The sequence below is a fragment of the Sardina pilchardus genome, chromosome 10 (genome assembly GCF_963854185.1).
Source record: "Sardina pilchardus chromosome 10, fSarPil1.1, whole genome shotgun sequence".
NCBI lineage: Eukaryota > Metazoa > Chordata > Actinopteri > Clupeiformes > Clupeidae > Sardina > Sardina pilchardus.
In genome coordinates, this window is record NC_085003.1 from 9,133,987 (window position 1) to 9,155,971 (window position 21,985).

General features: G+C 47.3%; 1 protein-coding gene across 1 annotated transcript in view; it reads left to right on the forward strand.

Moving 5' to 3' along the window:
* Positions 1–21,377, forward strand: part of banp (BTG3 associated nuclear protein) — a 50,985-nt gene extending 29,608 nt beyond the window's left edge. Inside the window, exons 12-13 of the mRNA XM_062547555.1 lie at positions 14,549–14,692; positions 20,165–21,377. Of these exons, the coding sequence (XP_062403539.1) occupies positions 14,549–14,692; positions 20,165–20,287 (267 nt within the window). The 3' untranslated portion in view covers positions 20,288–21,377. The remainder of the gene's footprint in view (positions 1–14,548; positions 14,693–20,164) is intronic.
* Positions 21,378–21,985: the final 608 nt, after the last annotated feature.

Sequence of the window (21,985 nt, forward strand, 5' to 3'; positions counted from 1 at the left end):
GAAGGACTCCCAAGCATGCAGCTCCGAGACGAGGCCCGAGGCGTGGGCTCCCAGTAATGAGTCTGTCAAAGGTCAACTGTTTTTTTTCCCAACCCATTGACCCCTCTGGAGAGCTGAGCTGAGCTGTGAATGTGATGCATGCACCCTCCGCAGGCCAAGGGACTCTCTCAGCAGCTGACCATGTAAATGGGAAACACATGCCCCACGTTGTCCTCCCAATGTCATGATAATGTCTGAAGGGACAAACACAATCAGCCAAACTGACTATCAGAAGGGTTTTTTCTGTCATTTCAGCAGTTCTGACCAAAACTCTTCTCTTTGTAGGACGTGATTGCCATTGTCATTATATTTAAGGCCGGTGCCCACAGAACTGTCAGCAGCGTTTGAATAAGTTATGATAGGCTAGTAAAGATCATAGCCTATTTTCTAAATAGTCATGAAAAGCATTAATTTATATGTATATATATATATATATATATATATATATATATATATATATATATATTATACGGCTCTCTAGAATGTTGAGGGTGCTCCCATTCACTTTGAATGGACCTCCCCAACGTTCTACGGTCAGTTATTTTTGCATAATGGCCGCTCCGAAGGTATAATGACCGCTGCCAATGGCAACGGGTTCACTCCGCAAGTTGTTGCGGAAGCCACGAAACGGTAGCCAAGTCATTGCTAAAGACGCCTTGAGATGAGTTTCTTTTCTCGTTTTGGCAAGTAGCCGTATAATAAGCGCGATAATGTATAGAACGCTGGTCATTATCGGAAAATAATTCCCTTCAGGACGAAGCAAAACCCCTCTGCTGCGTGTCGGGGTTAAGTTCATCCTGTCGGGAATTATTTTCCGATAATGACCGGCGTTCTATACATTATCCCTTACATATATATATATATTTCATCTACCAGCCACTTTGGCCAGTAGGCCAGAAAGTTCATTTCGAACCTCAAACTGATTCCCTACTCCCCACATGCATGGGAATGAGTGGAGAGATGGGTGACCTGCGACCGCATCTTACGGCGACGGCGAGAGCCCCCCTGCGGACACTCTTATCTCACGTTTCCTCTCGTCCGCCCCCAATCAGTCCATCACGGTGCTGTGGGTCAGCGCGTGGCCACCGAGACGAGAGGCGTCGAGATGGATGAGCAGAGGAGCAGACGCGGGAGGACCTCTGACACTCCGTCAAAGGCGAAGCATGTCTCTGTGAATGGGCCCTCGTATTTCACCCGTTGTCTCCGCTTACATCTTTTAATCTGCCCTTTGCCTGCAGCTGTGGGCCCAGTGCGACATTGGGGGAAGGAGGTTGGAGGCAGGGGCCTATACAGACAAAGATGCACTTTTACATATAGACACAATATAGACACACACACACACACACACACACACACACACACAGTCAGAGATAAAGACACAGAAAGACACACACACACACACATACACACACACGCAGTTACAGATAGAGACACACACACACACACACACACACACACACACACACACACACGCAGTTACAGATAGAGACACAGACAGACACACACACACAGTTACAGATAGAGACACAGACAGACACGCACACACACACACACACAGGCACACAAACACACGCAGGCACAGTTTTTCCTTCGTCTCAGATTGTTGCTGAAGCTTGAGCAGACCCTGTTCTCACATCACTGGAAGCTGCCGTGGGCCCATGCTGCTGCTGCCGCTGCTGCCGTGTCTGTTCCTCTTCCCGCTAGCTGCCGCCTGATTTACACGGAGAGTCCAAGTGCGTCTGACCGCAGGGCCTCCTCCAGGTGGCTGCAACACCGAGCCACGCCGCCCCCGTACTAAATCACGCCGCCGCCATGCTACGGTGCACCTCGCAAAGAGACCCTAAACGCCGAACACAAATCCCCTCTCCGTCCCGTGCTTCCCTTCCGTAGTTGTCTTGCTCCATATTTCTTTTCACTGTCTGTGTCTCTCTCTCTCTCTGTCTGTCTTTCTTTCTCTCTCTCTCTCTCTCTCTCTCTCTCTCTCTCCCTCTCCCCATGTCAGTGTTGATATTTCACTTGCAGCCATACACTTGCCCTCTTCTCTCCTGTCTCCTTGCGCTCAACCCATTCCACTGCTCTTTCGAATACGTCCAGCTGGACGGAAAAAGCTGCTTATTGAGACGGATGGTGTGATCGCCGAGACCACTACTCAAGCTGTTGGCCCCGGTAGGCGCTACAAGTTTCGCTGAGACTCCATCCAGCTCGAGATCCCACCGTCTCTAACCTCGCAGCGCTCCAGCCTCAAACTCAGTGCCGTCCCAGGTCTCCTCCAACTCAGGCTCAGACTAAGCCCTCAGCCCTATCCACACCTTCAGTAAAGAGAGGGAACATTTCAGTCACAGCTCAGTGGGATATGGCTAGCTTGCCGTCTGAATTCTGTTATACAACAGGGTCGTGTTTGTTAGGGTGCTTAAAGAATATTAAGCTTGTCAGCTACTTGAATCCTAACATTCCCAGTTAAAGAAGACAATGTCCTGGTTCGCACACTCTCATGTCTGTAGCTTTTTCTTGGCTGCATGAGAAGCATCTGTTCTAGCTTGGTGGTGTCCGGACTTGGTTCACTCTCAAGGCCAGGGCAGGGCATTTTTCTCTGATCCAGGACTTCCGACATGAACCAAAATAAATGTTAAGTTGTTCTATTATGTGTGCATGTTTGTGTTTACGCTCGCTGGCCATGCCTTTGAACACACGCTCAGACACACACACACACACACACACACACACACAAGGGAGAGAGAGACTGCAACAGGAAGAGGCTGCTAAGCTCTGCTTTTCTGCTTTTAATCTGCATTGTGCTTTCTTTGTTGTTGTGTTGGTATAGTTCTATTTGGACAAGACAGTAATAAGCGCCAAACATCAGGAGCTGGTTACACTAGGCAGGCGCATATGTCACTGGCAGTGTGCTGTGCATCAAATTCAAATGACATCACTTCCTTGCACCTCTTTGTCCAGGGAAGTGTGTGTGTGTGTGTGTGTGTGTGTGTGTATCTGGATGTGATTGTGCATGCATAGGTGTATTGGTGTGTATGTGTGTTTTGAGAGTGTGTATTTACACACAGAGAGGGAGATAACCAGAGATATACAACACATGTTCCTTTGGCTTTCCCGAGTCCTCTATTCAAACCAGATGACCGCTTTGCTGCAAGGGGTTAAATGCCTTGCTAAGCTTTTAAAATGCGTCTGGATTGAGACGCCTGTGATCTGAGTGATCGGAATCCTCATCGGACTTAACCTCTGACCCGATCCGAATCTCCTGAGGCTTAATGAAGCTTCTAGTTCTGAGGGGCCGAGTTAGGTCCGGAGCAGGGGTTGGGGTGGGCAGCGGGCAGAACCAAGGGCCAGGAGGAACAGGCGACGAGTGGACTGGACTGCGAGGATCCCATTTCAAAGCGGCGAGTAGCTTACTGTACGTCCTGCACAGTCTCCTGTGGAATTAAGGGATGAAGATAAGGGGCTCTGCATGGGCAGGGGTCAGGGACACGCGTCCACACACCAGCAGGGGTTCAGTTACACTCACAGAGACGCTTTCTCTCTCTCACACACACACACACACACACACACACACACACTCATGCTCTAATGCACTCACACACACACACTCACACACTCATGCACTAATGCACTCACACACACACAGACACACAGACACACACACACACACACACACACACACACACACACACCCTCACCCTCACTCATGCACTAATGCACACACTTGGACACACACACACACACACACACACACACACACACACACTTACCACATACCCTCACTCATGCACTAATGCACACACCTGGACATACACACACACACACACTCACTCACGCACTGATACACACACACACACACACAGAGTCATATACAATTATACAGTCACTCACCAACTGGCAGACAAATGTGCCCCGTCAGCTTCTGATCACAAGCAGACACACTGTACAGGGCAGGCCTGGGAACAGTACATGTCCAATAACTTTTTTGGGGGGGTTTTGAGTATTTTGGGATTTATTTGGTTGTGATTGCTAGTGTTTCTGTGGCTCTGTTGTGTGTGTGTGTGTGTGTGTGTGTGTGTGTGTGTGTGTGTGTGTGTGTGTGTGTGTGTGTGTATACGAGTGTGTTTGCAGGAACACATCTGGCTTCAATTGTTTTGTGCTGTAGTGTGGCCCTCTGTGAGTAGGTGTCCATGGGTCTGCAATAGCGTCTGTATAGGTACTGTACCTGTTGGCCTGTGAATTGCAGCCGTCTATTCATCAGGGACTGAATGGGTTAATGCATATTTGACTATTTGCATGCCTCTGTGGGGGGTTCTGCCCTAGGTTAGTGTGAGGTGTGAGTGCACTCTAGGCAGAGTTTACGTGTGTGTGTGCGTGCGTGTGTGTGTGTGTGTGTGTGTGTCTTTAGGCATGTGGGTAAGGTGGACCAGATGTGTGTGTGTGTGTGTGTGTGTGTTGGCTCCAGCGCCACATGGCCAGCTGGCTCTTGGCTGTGCAGTAATGGGAGCCATGAAGACAACCTGGAAGGGCCAAATATAGGCCCACTCCAAACAAGAGCGCTGCGGAGGAGAGGTGGAAGAAGACAGGGTTTGTCTTTCTCTCCTCCTCTCTGACAGTGTTTGCTCTCGACTCCTCACTCTCTCCTCACTCCATCATTCCTGTCCTCTCTTCCTCGCCCTCCCGTCTCCCTGAATCGGAATCTCTGACGTTCCTCTTCTCCTACTTCTCTGGCTGATTACGCCGAGGTGCCAAGCGAGTGGATGGAGGAGAAAGTCCACCTTGTGTTTCGCTATTCTGTCTAATCGAAGTCGAGAGACTCGACTGGTGTTTAGACACGTTGTTGAACTGGACTGGAGAGATGGGGTGGTTTGAAGGTGACGTTTAGCGTGTGGCAGACTGCTGTCGTGTGGCGAGGGAAGATGGAAAGCATCTTTTTCTTCTCCTCCTGCTCTCCTCCCCTTCGTAATGAAAATCGATAGGCGGGTGTAATTGTTTGACAGAAATCAGAAAGAAATTTGGCGAAAGAGACTATGACTTTTTGGAAGCAAAATAAAGACAGGCTTGTGGATGGTGGTGATGTGTGTGTGTGTGTGTGTGTGTGTGTGTGTGTGTGTGTGTGTGTGTGTGTGGGGGGGGGGGTGTATACAATAGAGTTGTGTTTGTTAGGGTGCTTAAAGAATATTAAGCTTGTTAGCTACTTGAATCCTAACGTTCCCAGTTAAAGAAGACACTCTCATGTCTGTAACTTTCTCCTGGGTGCATGAGAAGCATCTGTTCTAGCTGAGTGGTGTCAGGACTCGGATCACTGTGAAGGCCAGGACAGGGACATGCATGTTTGTGTTTACACTCGTGTGTGTGTGTGTGTGTGCGTGCGTGCGTGCGTGCGTGCGTGCGTGCGTGCGTGCGTGCGTGCGTGCGTGCGTGCGTGCGTGCCTGCGTGCGTGCGTGCGTGCGTGTGTTTGTGTGTGAGTTGCTTATGACTGCCAAGTCTTTTGCATCATAATGAAGGTATAGAGGGCTCTGGGTCCTGCAGGTGCAGCGGATGGAAAACAATGCCGTGTTCTGCTGCGTCCTATGGTGTTCCTGTGTACCTTCAGCAGGTCACAGTGATGCTATACACATGGCCTTACTCTTGAGAATGATTACAGTCCCCCCCCCCCAAGCACATTAAATGGGGGGATAGAAAATAAACTCCCTCCAGCGTAATTAAAAGCATGATGGAAGCGATCAACCTCCAGGCGCTCCCAGAGTTCAAACAATAAAAGAGCGCTTGATGGATGAAACATACAGTCGGGAGGCAAGGCATGTTTTATTTTTTTATTTTTCATTTTTTGTTTGTTTCTTTCTTTCTGTACACTTGACGGCACTCTCTCAACTCTCGGGCCTGTCCTTACATTTTCACCGTTAAGTCACAGCTGTTTTTCTGGCCACTGGATGGCTGCCCACATCTGATTGGCTGGTTGTGTGGATCTTGAAGGCGTTTAGAGTTTCAGCCGTAAAGATGGAGGAGGAGGAGAAGAAGAAGAAGAAGAAAGAAGCGGATCTGGGCCTGTTTGATCCCCGGCTGTGGCAAGAGAAGGAAGGGTTGGGTTCGGCCACAATGGCTCTGATGTGGTGGCGGGCTACCAGATCTTGCCCAGGTGTCAAGTATTTACAGGGTAATGACTTCATTAACCACCCGCTTCATTAACAACTTTGCTTTGGAGTCATCTGGAGAGCTGGGCGACTTCCAGCAACACAGCAGCACATCACATCAGATGGCAGAGGCTGTGCAGGCATGCCGAAGGCCACAGCGTGGATGGCTTGGCTGGCACTGGCGAAATTAGGAGCTTAGGGGAAGCCCTGTGTGTGTGTGTGGTGATGGTGTGTGTGTGGTGGTGTGGTGGTGTGTGTCGGGGGGACATAAGGGGTGGGCAATGTACCGAATATACTCAATATATCTCTGTTTGCTCTATGTGAGATACAGTCATGTTTTATATGGCAAACATTGAGTATTTAACATTTAATTCATCTAGCTTTTTTTAAGCGCCCACATTTGTTTTTGAAAATAGTGCAAAACGAAATAGCAAGGGAGCATCTGGCAGTTGCTTGGATTTCGCCGGATGGATATCAAAAGAAAGTTTGGCAATAAAAATAGCCACAAAAAGTAGCAGTAACCTTCAACCAACCTACTTCATCATTTGATATACCACTCACTAGAAAAGGAAGTAGGCTAAAACATCTGAATGTTCACCAAACATAATACTGAAACAATCATTCCCAAATGCAGATGACTGTGAGTGCAGTGTTCTCCAAAGCCATAACCTGACAAACACGTCCCAAATATAAGGAAATCACGGCTGCAATAACTAATTATATTACCATAGACTTGGACCCAGTAGGCTTACTAAAACAATCTGGATTCCAAAAACTAATTAAGACTCTTGATCCAAAATATGAATATATTATTCATTGGAATAAGAGTTTACTTCCAAAACGTTATATCCTCTATGTTAGTGAATTTTCATAAATCATTTTTTTTTTAAATTTGGGTTATTGCTACTTTGATTTATCTTCACTCTGTGAAAACAACAGAACTGCAATTTTATTGGTATTACCTGACATAAACAGTTCAAGTTTTGGAACTAAACTCTTCTTTGTTAAATTTTATTGTGATAAATCACTTTTCCATGCAAATATAAAAACGTTTCAATGCAAATCCCTTGTGAATAAGCAACATTGTTTTAATATAGATACAATATGCAGGGACTGGACTGATTTGTAGCTTACTGCGTCATACTGGTATAATTTAAAACATCAGAGGCTGAAAGAGAGAATTCATTAAGTCATTCAGAGGAATATATAATATTATCAAAGGCAGATATTATATATTGTGAAATACACTTGCAACATCAGTCGTATTGCCCAGCCGTAGTGTGTGTGTGTGTGTGTGTGTGTGTGTGTGTGTGTGTGTGTGTGTGTGTGTGTGTGTGTGTGTGTGTGTGTGTGTGTGTGTGTGTGTGTGTGTGTGTTTGCTAGTGGAAATGTGGCCACATAAGACCCAGATTTGACCTGGAGGTCCATCTCTAGGCGCGGGACACAGATTGCAGTGGACGGACGGATATGCCGTCCTCCTCGCCAGGGACATCCGCCTGCTGATTAATACGGGCTCAGCTGAAGGGGCCATGAGACCCCCGTTGAGACTTATCGGTCAGTGGTGCTGCTTGTATTGTCCGAAATATAAAAGGGCAGGATTTGGGTGTGCAGGGACTGGGACAGAGGTCTCTCCCGTTTTTGTGAGGCATCAGGGGTGGAGGCGGGAGTGGGTGGGGCGGGGGTTGTTGGTCATTTGGTGTCAGAGGAGAGGAGGGTGTCACATAATCAAATGAAGAGTTCAAACAGTTTGTATGGTGACTTTCTGACCTCCCCTCCCTTCTCTTCTCGTATTGGTTTGTTCTGCACATCTGTCCTGGCCAGGTCTGCCACAGATGCAGATGTTGTTGACGGCTGTGCAATTGGAGAGGAAGTCTTGACTGTTCCAAAGATTTCCTTTTTTCTCCCCCCCCCCCACCCCCACCCCCACCCCTCTCTTTAATACGAACCTGAATGGGTAGGAGTGAGGCACTGAGGCTGATGGGAAGCAGATTGCAGCTCAGCTCCTCTGGTTTGTGTTCTCTTTTTCTCCCCCCCCCCCTCTCCCTCCCGCTTCGCTCTCTCTCTCCATTCTCTCCTCTCTCACTCCCTCTTGCGCATTGGCTTTTGCTCTACATGCAACAAAGAAAGCCGAGTATTGTGGGAATGAGGAGGATTCATTCAGGTTGAAGGTCCCTTGACCTACTGGGAAGTGCAAATCATATCAGTTTTAACGTATCTCTCAATGCCTTATGCTCTAAATGCTTGCATAAACAATAAACGTGTCTCAATAGGACTTCATTGCCAGGATTAAGGCTGATTTTATCAGCAGGTTGCGGGCACTGTATTCAATGGGACACAACTGTGTGGGACGGGGGGAGAGGGGAGTTGTTGAAAACGTTAATTTAGCCTGAGTCCTGTATTATTCAATCCCAGATTCAGAGATAAAAGCAGCGCTTTATTCCTCATTATTGAGTTGAGCATGACTTCATGGACCGGGCTATGTTGGAACGACAGAAAAGGGAAAGGGGGCCTGGGAAGCCAACTTGTTTGCACAGTTGGTTATTGTGCTTCGGTCTGGGGCCTAGCCGAATGTTTTTTGCATTAGTCCGCTGTTGTTTTGCTTTCTGCCTCTTCTCCGGTTGCTGTATCTCTTTGGCGGCCTGTGGTGCTGCTTAAAGCATTACAGCATTAGAAAGATTTATTTCAACTACACCCCCCCACCACCCCTTTCTCCTGCTTCGTCGTCTTCTCCTCATTTAGCTACTTCACTGTTATTCTTTTGGCCATAGCAACCAGAATATTCTGACTGGCACGGCGCTCCGTCCTGTTGGCCTGATATGATTTGCATATTCACTTTTCTCCGCCCGGTGATGAGCCTCCGCTCTGTGGGTGGAGCAGAGCAGTGGCGCTAGCAGCCCCACTAGCAGCCCCACAGCTGTCAGACCCATCTCCCTCACGCCACAGGACAGGGCCACTGTTCGAAGGACGAGAAGCCCACTCTCTGGGTTAACCCCTCCGGCACTTACAAACGGAAGCCACTCGAGCGATCCAGGTGCTCTAGTATACGAGGACCAGGTGAGGTTTCTGCAGCCAAGTCAGGTGTCTCAGGCTGGACAGTTGAGCCCCCAGTTATCATAGGCACGGTTGGAGTCCCTTCATCATTGGACCCACGCAACTGGGCTGTGACAAGTTAAGTTGTAATACATTTCACGCAGCTGCGGGAGTCAGAGAAAGCGTGAGTGAAACGGCCATCACAATGTAATGCCTACTGTATCTCATCAAAGACCTTAGTACGGTTTGGGTGCATGTCACATGCTCCGTGACCCACTCCCCCCTCAATCTTACAGCTGAGTGGATAGTGGATCCCACTGAAGTTCAAGTAATCTGTATGTACTTCAGAAGTTTACTAGGATAGTGTGTTATGTAGATGAAGACATGTAAATAAGGATGAAGACAAAGATGAAGAGTGACAGATGTAAACTATTATGTCTACATTGTTTTTATACAGGTAGATTGTACCGATAGTCATGTATTGCCGAATATTATTACCACACTGAGCAAAGTCTAGGTAGAGGAAAGGAAAGCGCAGTAGAGTGGAGGAGATGCTGTCTAAGCTAGACAAGAGATGAAAGCCAGTGAGTTGAGCATGGAAGGCTAAGAGACGGGGAACCACCAGACGGACGAGAGGACTGCAACTCGGGACAGCATCCACACCGTTTGTTTTTCCTTCTGCTGCGCAATCGGGTTCGCAACCGGAAGGAAATCGTTAACCGTCCACCTGAAACCCTGGTGTTATTGGAAAGGCCTCTCTCGCCACGCGGGTGGATTTACAGAGCTGTGCCTCTTCAAAGGGCCAGTGCGAGTGTTTGGGTGGCGGCCTTCGTAAAGCCATGCTGGAGGAAGTTATGTCTAAGAGGAATAAGTGACCTATAACTTACGTCCCCCCCCCCCCCCCTCAAAAAAAAAGAGAAAATCTAGGACGCATCCTGGTATGACATGTGTGTTTATATGTGAAACGGGATCAAGGCTGTCATGCGTGGTTTAGCTCAGTATGTTTTTCTTTGAGCCATGATTGATGGTATGTGTGATTGCTGGTGAGTAATTATGTATATGTTAGGGACAGATCACAGACCTTTTGTGTTTGGTTCTGTTCAGAGGGGTGGCCCGGTTTTTTGTTTGGGCTTCCTTGCTGATATGAGCCCTGGTGACAAACGGGCACAGAGAGAGGCGAGAGGAGCTTAAGAGCTGAAGCTATGCTAACAGGATGCAGGCGATGGGAATCACTCGCCACCTAGGGGATTATGAACCCCGCTCCAAAACAATAAATGTGTGCGTGTAAATATGTGTGTGTGTGTGTGTGTGTGTGTGTGTGTGTGTGTGTGTGTGTGTGTGTGTGTGTGTGTGTGTGTGTGTGTGTGTGTGTGTGTGTGTGTGTGTGTGTGTGTGTGTGTGTGTGTGTGTGTGTGTGTGTGTGTGTGTGGGAGTGTGTGTGTGAATGTGTGTTTGTGTTTGTGTGTGTCCACACAGCTGAGAATGCAAGCAGGTCTCACAAGTAGGCTCTTTTTTCTTTACAGTGCCTTTGACAGTTTGGTCAACTACTGACCCTGGCTCCCAAGCTCTTGTTTCATATTCATTCTCACGCTCGTATAGATAATGGCCAATACACATTCATCCATTGATACAGTACACACACACACACAATTCTCTTCCAGTCCACCCTCAAGATTTGTTATGGTCAAGGAGAAGAAAGCCCAGGAGGGGGTGCATGACTGGTCTGCAATTGGCTGCGTTAGACTGGATCGGACATGGCCATCTTCTCGTTGAAGTTCATGGTGGGAACATTGTTGTTATGCGTCTGCTTTCTTGATTGCTGAAGAATCATGACTTCTTTCTGGTGTGATTTTAATTCATTGCGGTTCATTATTAGAATCCATCAAGATCATGTTAGCAAGAAGGGCTCTGTCTGTGTCTGTCTGTGTTTGTCTGTGTGTGTGTGTGTGTGTGTGTGTGTGTGTGTGTGTGTGTGTGTGTGCGTGTGTGTGTGTGTGTGTGTGTGTGTGTGTGTGTGTGTGTGTGTGTGTGTGTGTGTGTGTGTGTGTGTGTGTGAACACGCCATTTTCTTCCAGGCGTTGGTTCCCAGGGACCCTAAGGACCAGATTAGTCGAGGAATGTGAAAGTAGAAAATGCAAAAACAACTCCATTGGCCATGACTACCCCGGATCCAGGCAGAGTCTTCTTTTCATTACCCCCCCCCCCCCCCCTTTTTTTCTGCTGAATGTGCTTCCAAATCGAACAAAGACACACTCCTGCCAGCGCATCTTTCCTCTTCCTCCTCCTCCTCTTCTTCTTCTTGCCACAGCGGACTCCTTTCCACCCTACACACACACTCTCACACACACACACACACACATAAACACCAGTATCCTGCTGTTTAAAAAGACCCACAGGTCCTTGATCAGTTGGATGTATGTCTGATGTGTCTTTGGCTGCCATCTGCGACTGCTTGAGTCTTGAGTCTGTGACTTTTCCTCTGACTGTGTCTCTCTCGGTCTTCCTGACCCGCCCAGCGGGCCCCTTGGTCGGCAGCGCTTTTCAAGGGCAAGGAGTCAGGAAGACGGCTGAGCCTAATTGGTACCACAGGGCCAGATGTGTGGTGGTAGCAGCAGGCATGTGATGGTTGCGAGTCAGGAGACACTGTGGCGAAGTTGGCAGAGTCACAGATGTGCCCGGGCACCCAGGGGGGTTGGTTTCAACCGAACCCAAAGGCACGACAGTGACTCACTCAAAGCGCATCAAAGCCAAGGTTATGCATGCACGAGGAGGGTCCATGGTAAGAACTGGTGGTTTTTGTGGGGATTGCCCTTCCTATTATTTTGCAGAGAAAGCAGATTCCCACCCACTGCCCACTCACGAGACGTCGGATTGGTAGCAGCGAGGAATGCCTCAGTCAGCCTGTCGGTACCCATCTGGTGTTTACACAGAGCGCCAGGCTGGTGCCGAGACTTGGCATGGGAGGGGCGCGCGCTGCGCGGGGGGGAGGATCCCGAGGCTAGGAAACGTTAGCGCTGGCTCGGTGAGACATCCTCAAGGTGAACAGCTGGAGAGACGGAGTGACTCAGCAGACGAAAAAGCCGAGACCAGACCCCGACGGGCTGTAATCCCCGGGGAAAGGAGGATCTGAATCACGTCGAGAAGAGTATTGAGTTTGAAACGAGTTGAACAGCCAGTCATTTATCATTATTATTATGGTTTTACAGGCTGCAGGTAGACGGGCTCCTCAAAGGCAAAATGGGCCTCGCCCATGTCTCTTAACTGTAAATCTTTTCAGTACATTCATTAGAAGACTCAGGGAGCAACTATCCCCACGAAAAAATGTCGGCATGTGTACAAGCTGTCACATGATGAATCGCAAATGGGCTAAGGGAGCTACAGATAAAAAGGCTAATTAAGGAGCAAGATTAATTCGCTCTCTGGTATGCGTGTGTGGTTCGAGGGAAGCAGGTATGGGTGAGTGAGCCTGAATGAAAAGAAGTAAAGTTTGTGTGAGTCAGACTGGTGATACAGAAGTTCACCTCATGTCATAGGCAACCTTCCACACTCATGGGAAACCCTTCCATGCTTACGGGAACCGTTTTATGTCTGCACATCCGTCGAGACGGGGAGAAGGGGAGGTATTGCGGTAGAGATTGCTCAACGCTTGTGGTATGATTTTGGAAAGCCTTGATGTTTACATAACTTTGATATATGATAGAGAAAGACAGAGAGAGACGGTAAAATGCTGTAACTGGTGACACTGGGTGGGCTAGTATGTACAGAGCAGACAAAGATGGATTGCAAGGAAGAAACCCGTGCCCTGGGGAAAGCCATAGCCCTGCATCCTCTTTGGACACACTTGAAAAAAAATACTGTGATTATATGGCATTGTGAATGAAAAGAACTGTATGTAAGAGATGTATCTCAATTGATCATAGAATGGCCCTGATACAGTATGTCACTAGATATTAGGAAATCATGCACATTTCAAATACTTGTATCACTGACAACAGTTGTCTGGCCAGGATATTGTCATTTAAAAAAGTGAAGTGGCAGCCCTCAACTGATGTTAATGTTTACATGTTGTGTTTTGGCCTGATGCACCACCCTCCACCTATCTACTAATCACAAAGTCAGTAGTTTTTCGGCATCCAGGTTGCCAGCTCTGCTCTACTGTAGTTTGTATACACCGCTCTACAGTATTTTGAAAGTGTTTGCAGTACCTGTGTTGGCCAAAATCCTACATACGGTTCCTTTAACCAGTGAGATGTTATCTCGTATGGTAAAGGTATTGGCAATCTAAGGTCCACTTTGTGCATCGTAGCTTGAATGTCAGACCTCATGTATAAACCACTTTGGATAAAATCATTAGCTAAATAAATAAATGTAAATTAAATTGATTCACACCTCTACTACCTGTGTGTGAGTGTGTGAGTGTGTGAGTGTGTGAGTGTGTGTGTGTGTGTGTGTGTGTGTGTGTGTGTGTGTGTGTGTGTTTTGTGAGTGAGTGAGTGCAGGTTTGCATGCCTATCAGTGTTACTGTCTTTGCATCTTCTAAACATGAAGGTACTGTACATGCAGATGCAAACACTCGCACGGATTTGAGAACATGTGTGTTTGTGTGTTCGTCTCACAGCAGTGGTGTTAATTAGAGAGCAGGGGTTAGAGTTACACACAGAACAGAGAGGTAGTTAAGACTGATTTACAGGCCCCTTTTCCTTCTGGGACTTCGTGACACCAACCTCCCCCTCTCTCTTTCATTCTGTCTCTCTCTCCCTCCTCCTCTCTGTCCCTCTATCTAGTGTCTCCTATGCTCTCTCTCTCCCTTTCTCTCATCTCTATCCCTCTCTCTCTCCCTTTCTCTCATATCTCTCTCTCTCCCTTTCTCTCATCTCTATCCCTCTCTCTCTCCCTTTCTCTCATCTCTCTGTCTCTCTCTCCCTTTCTCTCATCTCTATCCCTTTCTCTCTCCTTTCTCTCATCTCTCTCTCTCTCTATCTCTGAGATGGGGTTCAGTGGCGGAGGTTGTGATGGTGGGCGATGACTGAGATGCACGTCTCACGACTTTGGGAAAGTTCTGCTTGTGCCTTTGAACTCGTCAGAGCGTGATTGCAAACACACTCACCACTCACTCACTGATATGCTTCAACAGTAATATCAACTCGAGATGAAAGCATGCTCTGGGGGAAAAAAAACACATGCACACAAATAAAAAAAAGAATGGTAATAATTTTTTGGTTTCAATTTTGATTTTTTGTTTGAAATCTGGCATCAACAGCAGCTTCATGTGCAGAGTGACAGAAATGCAAAATTATTATATACCAAAGTCCTAAATTCTATCTGACATTTTGTTTTTGGTTTTTGGTGATAGGTTGTGAGAGGGCCTCAGCTCATCGCTGTGGCTTCGGCTGATCCGGGGGCAACCGGGGTGGAGGCCTCTCCCCTGCAGGGCAACGACATCCAGGTGCAGTACGTCCAGCTGGCCCCTGTCACGGACCACACGGGCACCGTGCAGGTGAGAAACAAACCTTCCACACAGACCCACAGAGAACCCCCCCCCCCCCACACACACACACACACACACCCGACAGCAGTCCGCATGGGGCCTGAAAGCTCCATTCAGACTGCAAGATACCGGCGATGACAGAACCTGAAATGTTAATGAAATCCAGTGATTACAGGCAGAATAGCGTTGTTGATGTGAAACTTCGTGTGGGAATTCAACTTCTGAGGTAAGAAATGCTGAGTGAATTGTAAACAGTGTGTACTCTCAGAAACAATCTATTCTTGTGGCTCTGCCGGCAGAACAACAGCAAGGTCATGGTTTCTTCTGTTCCCTGAAACTGTACGTACTGATTAAAACGTATGGGTATTGTATAGCTACAGTATGTCACAGTAGATACAGTACATTGAGAGATGCTGGAGTGATGGAGCAGTAGTAAGGCATTGAATGACACTTTGTCAACCCAGGTTCGCTGTCCTCAGTCTGTGTCACTTACTGTCGGAACAACATCAGGCTGGGGCTTATTGATAGAGATAGATAGTGAAATGTACTATATTTACATAGTTCAAACGTTTTAATCTTGCCATCTTATATTAACAGATGCATTCATCATCCAGTTTTCAGAGAAAACTCCAATTTTCAAGATATTTCAGAAATGTTCATCTTAATTTCAAAGGAAATTCCAATAACAAGACTTAACATAAATATGTTCCCCAAGTGTAGTGTCAATCTTGTTCATAATTTCGGTAAAAATAAATCTCACTTTACGTGAACTAATTTTAGTGTAGAAAGATGATGTTTCTAATTTGATATCCCCTAAAGTCATCCCCTCATATTTTCCAAGACCACTAAGACTAAGCAATGCATGACTGTCAGGGAAGGATCAGCATGCCTGTCACTGCGTGGCGTCCCGTACAGGACAAGTAAAATGGTAGCGACAGTTGCAGTGATGGAGACGAATTTATCGAGGACACGCATCAACACATCTTGCACCAAGCGCTGCGTTTGGTGATTGAGAGAGATGCACCTTGGATCCTCCATACAAAGGTGCTTAGAAATGTGAGGGAAAACCAGAGCCAGATTTTCCCCAACCTAATTCTCCCAGCACCATGGACTGGCTGGGTGTGTGGAAAAAATAGTTCCTCCAAGGTCGTCGATAGTTGATAAAGGGGGAAAAAAAAGAACACAGACATTCTTGAAACGTGTAACACTCAACTCAACTCTTGTAGTTATGAATCATTCACTAACGTTTGCTGTCGGGATGCTAGACTGGTGTTTCTCAACTCTATTCCCATGGCCAGCGGGCCCATACACCCTGGGAGAGGCTCCAGATTTTGATAAGGTCTACAGGCCTGGGGAAATGGAGCTTCGATACTGCGTCTGTAATATTTCATAGTCCGCGTTGTTTAAAATGTAATGGAAGGGTGGTCCACCTACTGAGTCATGCCTGCGCATAACTCCTGACAAAGTCAGACCAATTTACTCGGGAGGAAAATGATTGAGAAACGCTGCTAACAGACTTTATAGTAAAACTTCCAGCAGACGGGAGACCTGGGGAGACACACACACACACACACACACACACACACACACACACACACACACACATACTTAAACACCTCTTTTCTAGAGTGCGATTGAGCGGTAACAGAGCGGTGAGCTGCCCTCTCCGTGCGCGTCGTCCCGGTGAACCCTGCCTCCTGGACGCCAGCCGAGCGCGCCCCGCACTCGCAGCTCCGTGGCACGGGGTGAACGCGGCCCTGCTGCTCGTTTGCCCTAATCACAGATCACATCAGTTTGTTTTTGCTAACCGTAATAAACGTCTAAGCGCTCGCCCTTTTCATTCTCATTCTCCCAAACATCAACACCCCCCCCCCCCCCCCGCCACCCCTTCCCCTCGCTCACTCACTCTATCTATCTGCAGAAATCTGTAATCATTTCCTCATGATGCCGTTGTGGTGTTTCAAAGGCACAGAGAGTGCACACTGAGAAGGCCTGGATGCTTTCAGAGACCTTGATGGAATCCATGGAACAGGGCCCACTGCTCATGTGCTCAGTGTATATGGTGGGAGATGAAGACTGGGGTGTAGGGTTTTAGGATTTTGAGGTCTTGAAGGAGCCATTGTGTATTTATATAGTCCCCTGGCCCCCTTTTTCCCTTTTTGAGGCAAGGGTTAGAATTTGAAATTGGTTATCAATCTTTTGGTCATAAAATGGTTTCACTTTTAACACCAAGACACACCCTTTTGTGTCGTAACTCTTGAACTCACAAACTCTGTTTCACAAACACACACACACACACACATAGGCACACTCTCCCTCTCTCTCTCACACACACACACAGACAATCACAGTCTATCAATCTTGTGCATGCATCCTGGCAGACATATACTTAGCCGTAGTTAGGGAAGCATGCAGACTGAGTGAGGGAAAGCTGTAATTAAGGGATAAATTCTAAGTCTGAGAGAGCGAGAGAGCGAGACCAGCAGGAACGAAAGTGGCACAACGGTGAAGATGTGCACCGAGGGCATCCAGCGCAAATCCTTTGAAGTGGCAACATCAAATCCCTCGGGGATCATGCCCCCTCCACAACACACACAAACACCTTGGATTGGCACAACACTGGAAAGTGTGCCATCACTTGTCTTGTCTTGGTGCGTCGGTTCCCTTCCTTCACAGCCATGTGGGAGCAGAATGGTCCAGCTGCCCGCGATAAACAAAGCTGCGTTTTGGGAGAGTCCAGCTGTTGCACTTTAAACTCAGCTGAAAGCGCAGGCCTCCCCTCTCTCTGCCCTTCTTCCTCTTCTCTTCTCTTCTCCTCTCTTCCTGTGAGGAGTTGTGGCAGGTCACCCCATTGACCTACTTCCCCCAATGCGCCGCTAACAAGGCTCAGCGGTCTGTTTTTGTTTGCAGCAGTTGTGAATGGGCCAGTGCTGTTGCATCTCCGATTCTCAAGGCAGGAGGGCATAATGTGGACCAGAAGGCCCTACTCTTGCTGCCTAGCTGTCTCTCCCACTCCCCAGGAAGACTAACTACCGTGTTCTGGTCAGGCTGCTGTCCACTCTCTTGGCCGACGGACCTTTAAGATGGAGACAATAGACTCATTTCTGAGGACTTACAGTAAATAAAAAAATAAAATAAAATAAATATAAAAATGACCGCGAACAACAGCCCTTCAGTATTCTGCAATACCAGCTCAGTGAGCGGTCCCATCAGGTTTTGATCATTTTTATTGGACTTCGCAGTTATTGATGATCACCCTTGGTACAAGCTAAAAGGCCTTGATTCATCCTGCTACTCAGTCTGGAGTTGTGAGAGGATGTGATGACAGGAAATGCACAAGACAAACTGGGGTCTGTTTCATTTGTCTGGATTTCATTGTAGCTTTGTGCAGCAATCAGGTTGTTTACTCCTCATTGCTATCTCCTAATGAGCGTAAAAGCACTTGGTTAGAAGTGATGGTTGACACATTGCAAGATCTTTCAAATTATTTATTGTTTACTTGGTGTAGATTTGTTTAGCTAGACAACCAAGGCACTAGTAATGTTACTCACTCATGCAGTATATTTTCGTACACACAGCGGTAATATGCACACACACACACACACACACACACACACACACACACACACACACACACACACACACACACACACACACACACACACACACACACACACACACACACACACACACACACAGACCACCAAGGAAAAGCCTACTTTGTGGTCATGGTGTCCTTAGGAAAAGCCTTCTTCGTAGTCATGGTGTCCTTAGAAACCTCCCAGTGAGTGAAATAGCACTAAGAAACAAGCGGGACACATTGCACCTGGACAGCGATTTTGGATTATTTCTCAGGATTGTCCGAGGCAGCCAGAGCAATTCCGTGAAGGAGCCAACTTGAGCCCTTGTCTCTCCCCTAGAACAGCTAGCTAGCTTGTACAAGTAGGGCGTCATTCATTTTTCAACGTCAAGTGTTCAGCTATGGGATGGGAACCATGCTGCGCTCACTCTGTGTATTTCAGAAAACATGTGGGAGCATTTATTCAAGCACTTGAAAATTACTTATGCTTGTTATTTATTTAGCTCTGCATTTTGTTCTCTCTCTTTTTTTGTTATGTTTAATAGTTTCCATAAGACGGCTCCGATCACAAAAACACAGGGAAACAGACACAAATAAAATAATATTTCCGGTTGAGGACTTTTGCTCGCTCCCTTTTGACAGCCTGGTGAGCGATGCACGTCCCCCTCCTGCCCTTTGAGTCGACCGCCGGTTCAGACCCCGGTTACTCAAGAGCTAGACGCTGTCGGAATTGAGTGGAATTCCCAAAGATAGGAAGACACTCCTGCCCCTGCAGCTGCCCTGTGTGTTTGTTGATTTGTTTGTGTGTGTGTGTGTGTGTGTGTGTGTGTGTGTGTGTGTGTGTGTGTGTGTGTGTGTGTGTGTGTGTGTGTGTGTGTGTGTGTGTGTGTGTGTGTGTGTGTGTGTGTGTGTGTGTGTGGGGGGGGGGGGGGGTGGTGGTTCTGGTCTGCCTACAAGGTCTCAGCTGATAGTAGCGTGGCGCAGATGCTACTGCCACTGTCTGGCTAGGATATGCACTTCGCGGGTCAACGAAAAGGCACAGTCCATTTCACCTCAGCTCCTTTTCAATTGGGCTGGTAATTGGTGGACTTGGAAAGACACCTGCTGTGATGTATTACCTTTACAAATTACAGTGAGGTGTGTGTGTGTGTGTGCATGTGAGAGAGAAATAGAGATTGGTGCTGCATTGCTGAATGACATGAGAAGTGCTGCTCCGAACCAGCAATGTGTGAGCTGAAGTAGGCTGCGAACGAAGGACTGGTGCACAGCTGTGCTCTGCAGATTTGTATGAGGAGTTGTGTGTGTGTGTGTGTGTGTGTGTGGTGTGTTTGTTTTGGGGGGTCATCCTTGAGTGAGGATTAAAGCTTGCAGGTGTGCCGGAGAGAGACTCTGGCTCTCCAGTGAGGAAGAAATGACTCATCCAGTTTGGTCATCTCTCTTTTTGTCTCCCCCACTCTCAGAGATGACTCATCCTCTCATCCCTGACACCTCTCCAAGTTGATTTTTCTGTGACACTTTTGTCATAATTACTGAGACGAATGACCTTTTTCTGTGATCTGTCTTCTCGTCATTAATTTTAGTCTCTCTCTGTGAAACCACATGTGTGTATACAAAAGAAAAGAGCAACAACAGTGTATGTATCTTATGGATGTGTGTGAGTATGAATGTGCAAGTTCATCACAGATTTCTCTCTCTCTCTCCCCCCCTCCCTCTTTCTCTTGATCTCTCTCTCTTGCTCACTCCTCTGTCTGTCTCTCTTTGTCATCGCGCCCCCTCTGCCTTTCTCTCAATCTCCCTTTCCTTCACTCTCTCTCTCTTTCATTGCGCCCCCCCGGCTTCCCCCCCCCCCCCCCCCCCCCTCCCTCACTCTCTCTCCCTCTCTCTCCCTCTCTCTCTCTCAGGCGGATGGTCTGGCCCCTGCGCTGCAGGCTGAGATGGACGTAAAGGACGCCATCCAGATCCAGCAGGGGGAGAACGGCGAGGTGGTGCAGATCCAGATGCCCGTGAGCAGCGTGGGCACCTGAGGGCACGACAACAACCCCCCCAACCCACCCACCACGACAACAACCCCCCCAATGCCCCGTCTGTCTGCGGGCAGGGAGACGCACACTGAGCCCAGCCTGACGGCCGGAGCCACTGAGGAGGAGGAAGAGGAGGAAGAGGAGAAGGAGGGGTTTAGGAGAAAAACTGAAAACAAAAAACAAAGACTAGAAATGAAATACCCACTTGTCAGCGGGGCATTCAGTTCAGCTGCTGCTCCTTCTCCAGTCCTCTTGGCTCAGTCAGAGTAGTGATTCTTTTTTTTTTTTTTTTGTATTGACTTTGTGTTTCTTTGTTATTTTACTAATAACTTGTCTGGCACGCACTGGAACATGCTGAAGCGATGGGCGGGCGGGCGAGAGGCATTTTTGAGCTCCTTCATCGCTGGTGTCTGAACGAGGCCGATAAACTGCTGGCTCCATCAGCCTCCATAATTCCGTCAGCTCCTTGAGCCCAAATTGCATTGTTTAATCGCTGCCTCGGCAAAGTGCAGATTTGAAAGGAATTAAGCAGCTCCATTAATCTTTTCTTGGGTTTTTTTCCCTCCTTGGAAAAATAAAAGACTCCTTGCCAAGCCGAGACCCTCTTCTCACGCCCTTTGCTGTGTGAAGTCATATTTGTTTGTCATGAAGGTCACCTACAGAACAGTGTTACACATAACCCTTTCTTTTCTAGTATTCATTGATGCTGTCTTTCTCTTTGCCTGTCAGATTTGTTTTTGTTATTGTTTATGTCGTTTCCTTTTGTTTTGCCGTTTTTTAGCTCTGTAACCAGTTTTCTCTCAGAATGGTAAGCCACATAACATGTTTGTGTGTCCTCTCTTACCTTATTGAAACATGACAAAGATATTTGTGGAATGTTTGTAGAAGGCAAATGACTGATAGAAAACATGGTTTTGGTAATAGAAACTCTCTCAAAGAATGAATTGCTTTGTGTTGAATATGAAATCCAGCTTTGTTTCTCATGCTATTGTTTTGATTTGTGTGTGTGTGTGTGTGTGTGTAAGTATGTGTGCGTGTGTGAAAGATGTAAATAAATATCTGTGGGCTGCTTAGGACTCCCCCATTTTCTGAAGCTTTTAAGTTTTCCTGTCTTTTAAACAGAAACAGTAGCTGACTGAAATGGGGGCCTGTGACCTTTCCATTTTTTCCTTAGTAATAACAGGACTGGGACAATAGTGGAGAGTTTGGATTGCTGAGTTACATCAAGGGTTGCTTTTGAGTACTTTTTGTGGCTTAAGAAAGACAATTAGATACCATGCGTTTAGAGGTATGCTTATGCAGATGTTCCGAGGTGGCATATTTTTCTGTTGGACAATAACAGCCTTGGAGACTTACGATCCTTTCTTACGCTGTACTGCTTAGTGCTAGGCTGTTTCTAGGAAAATCTGTTTTGTAAGACCTCAACAAATGCAAGCCTTGTTTTCATATCTGTTGTCAACAGAAATTTGTGCATCATTGTTATGATGGCATAATTCGAAGAAAAGTTGTGTCTCTTGCCAAAATGTTATAGAGGCTGGCAAGTGATTCAGCTGGACTACGCTTGGCAGATGATGAAAATTCAACAAACATCACAAGATGCTGGCCTTGTCGTTGGGGATCGGTCAGGGTTAGCTTCACTCTTTGTGCACGGCACTCCCTCGCAGCTCAATCGAGGATATTGTTCTGGGGTCTCCCCTGTCC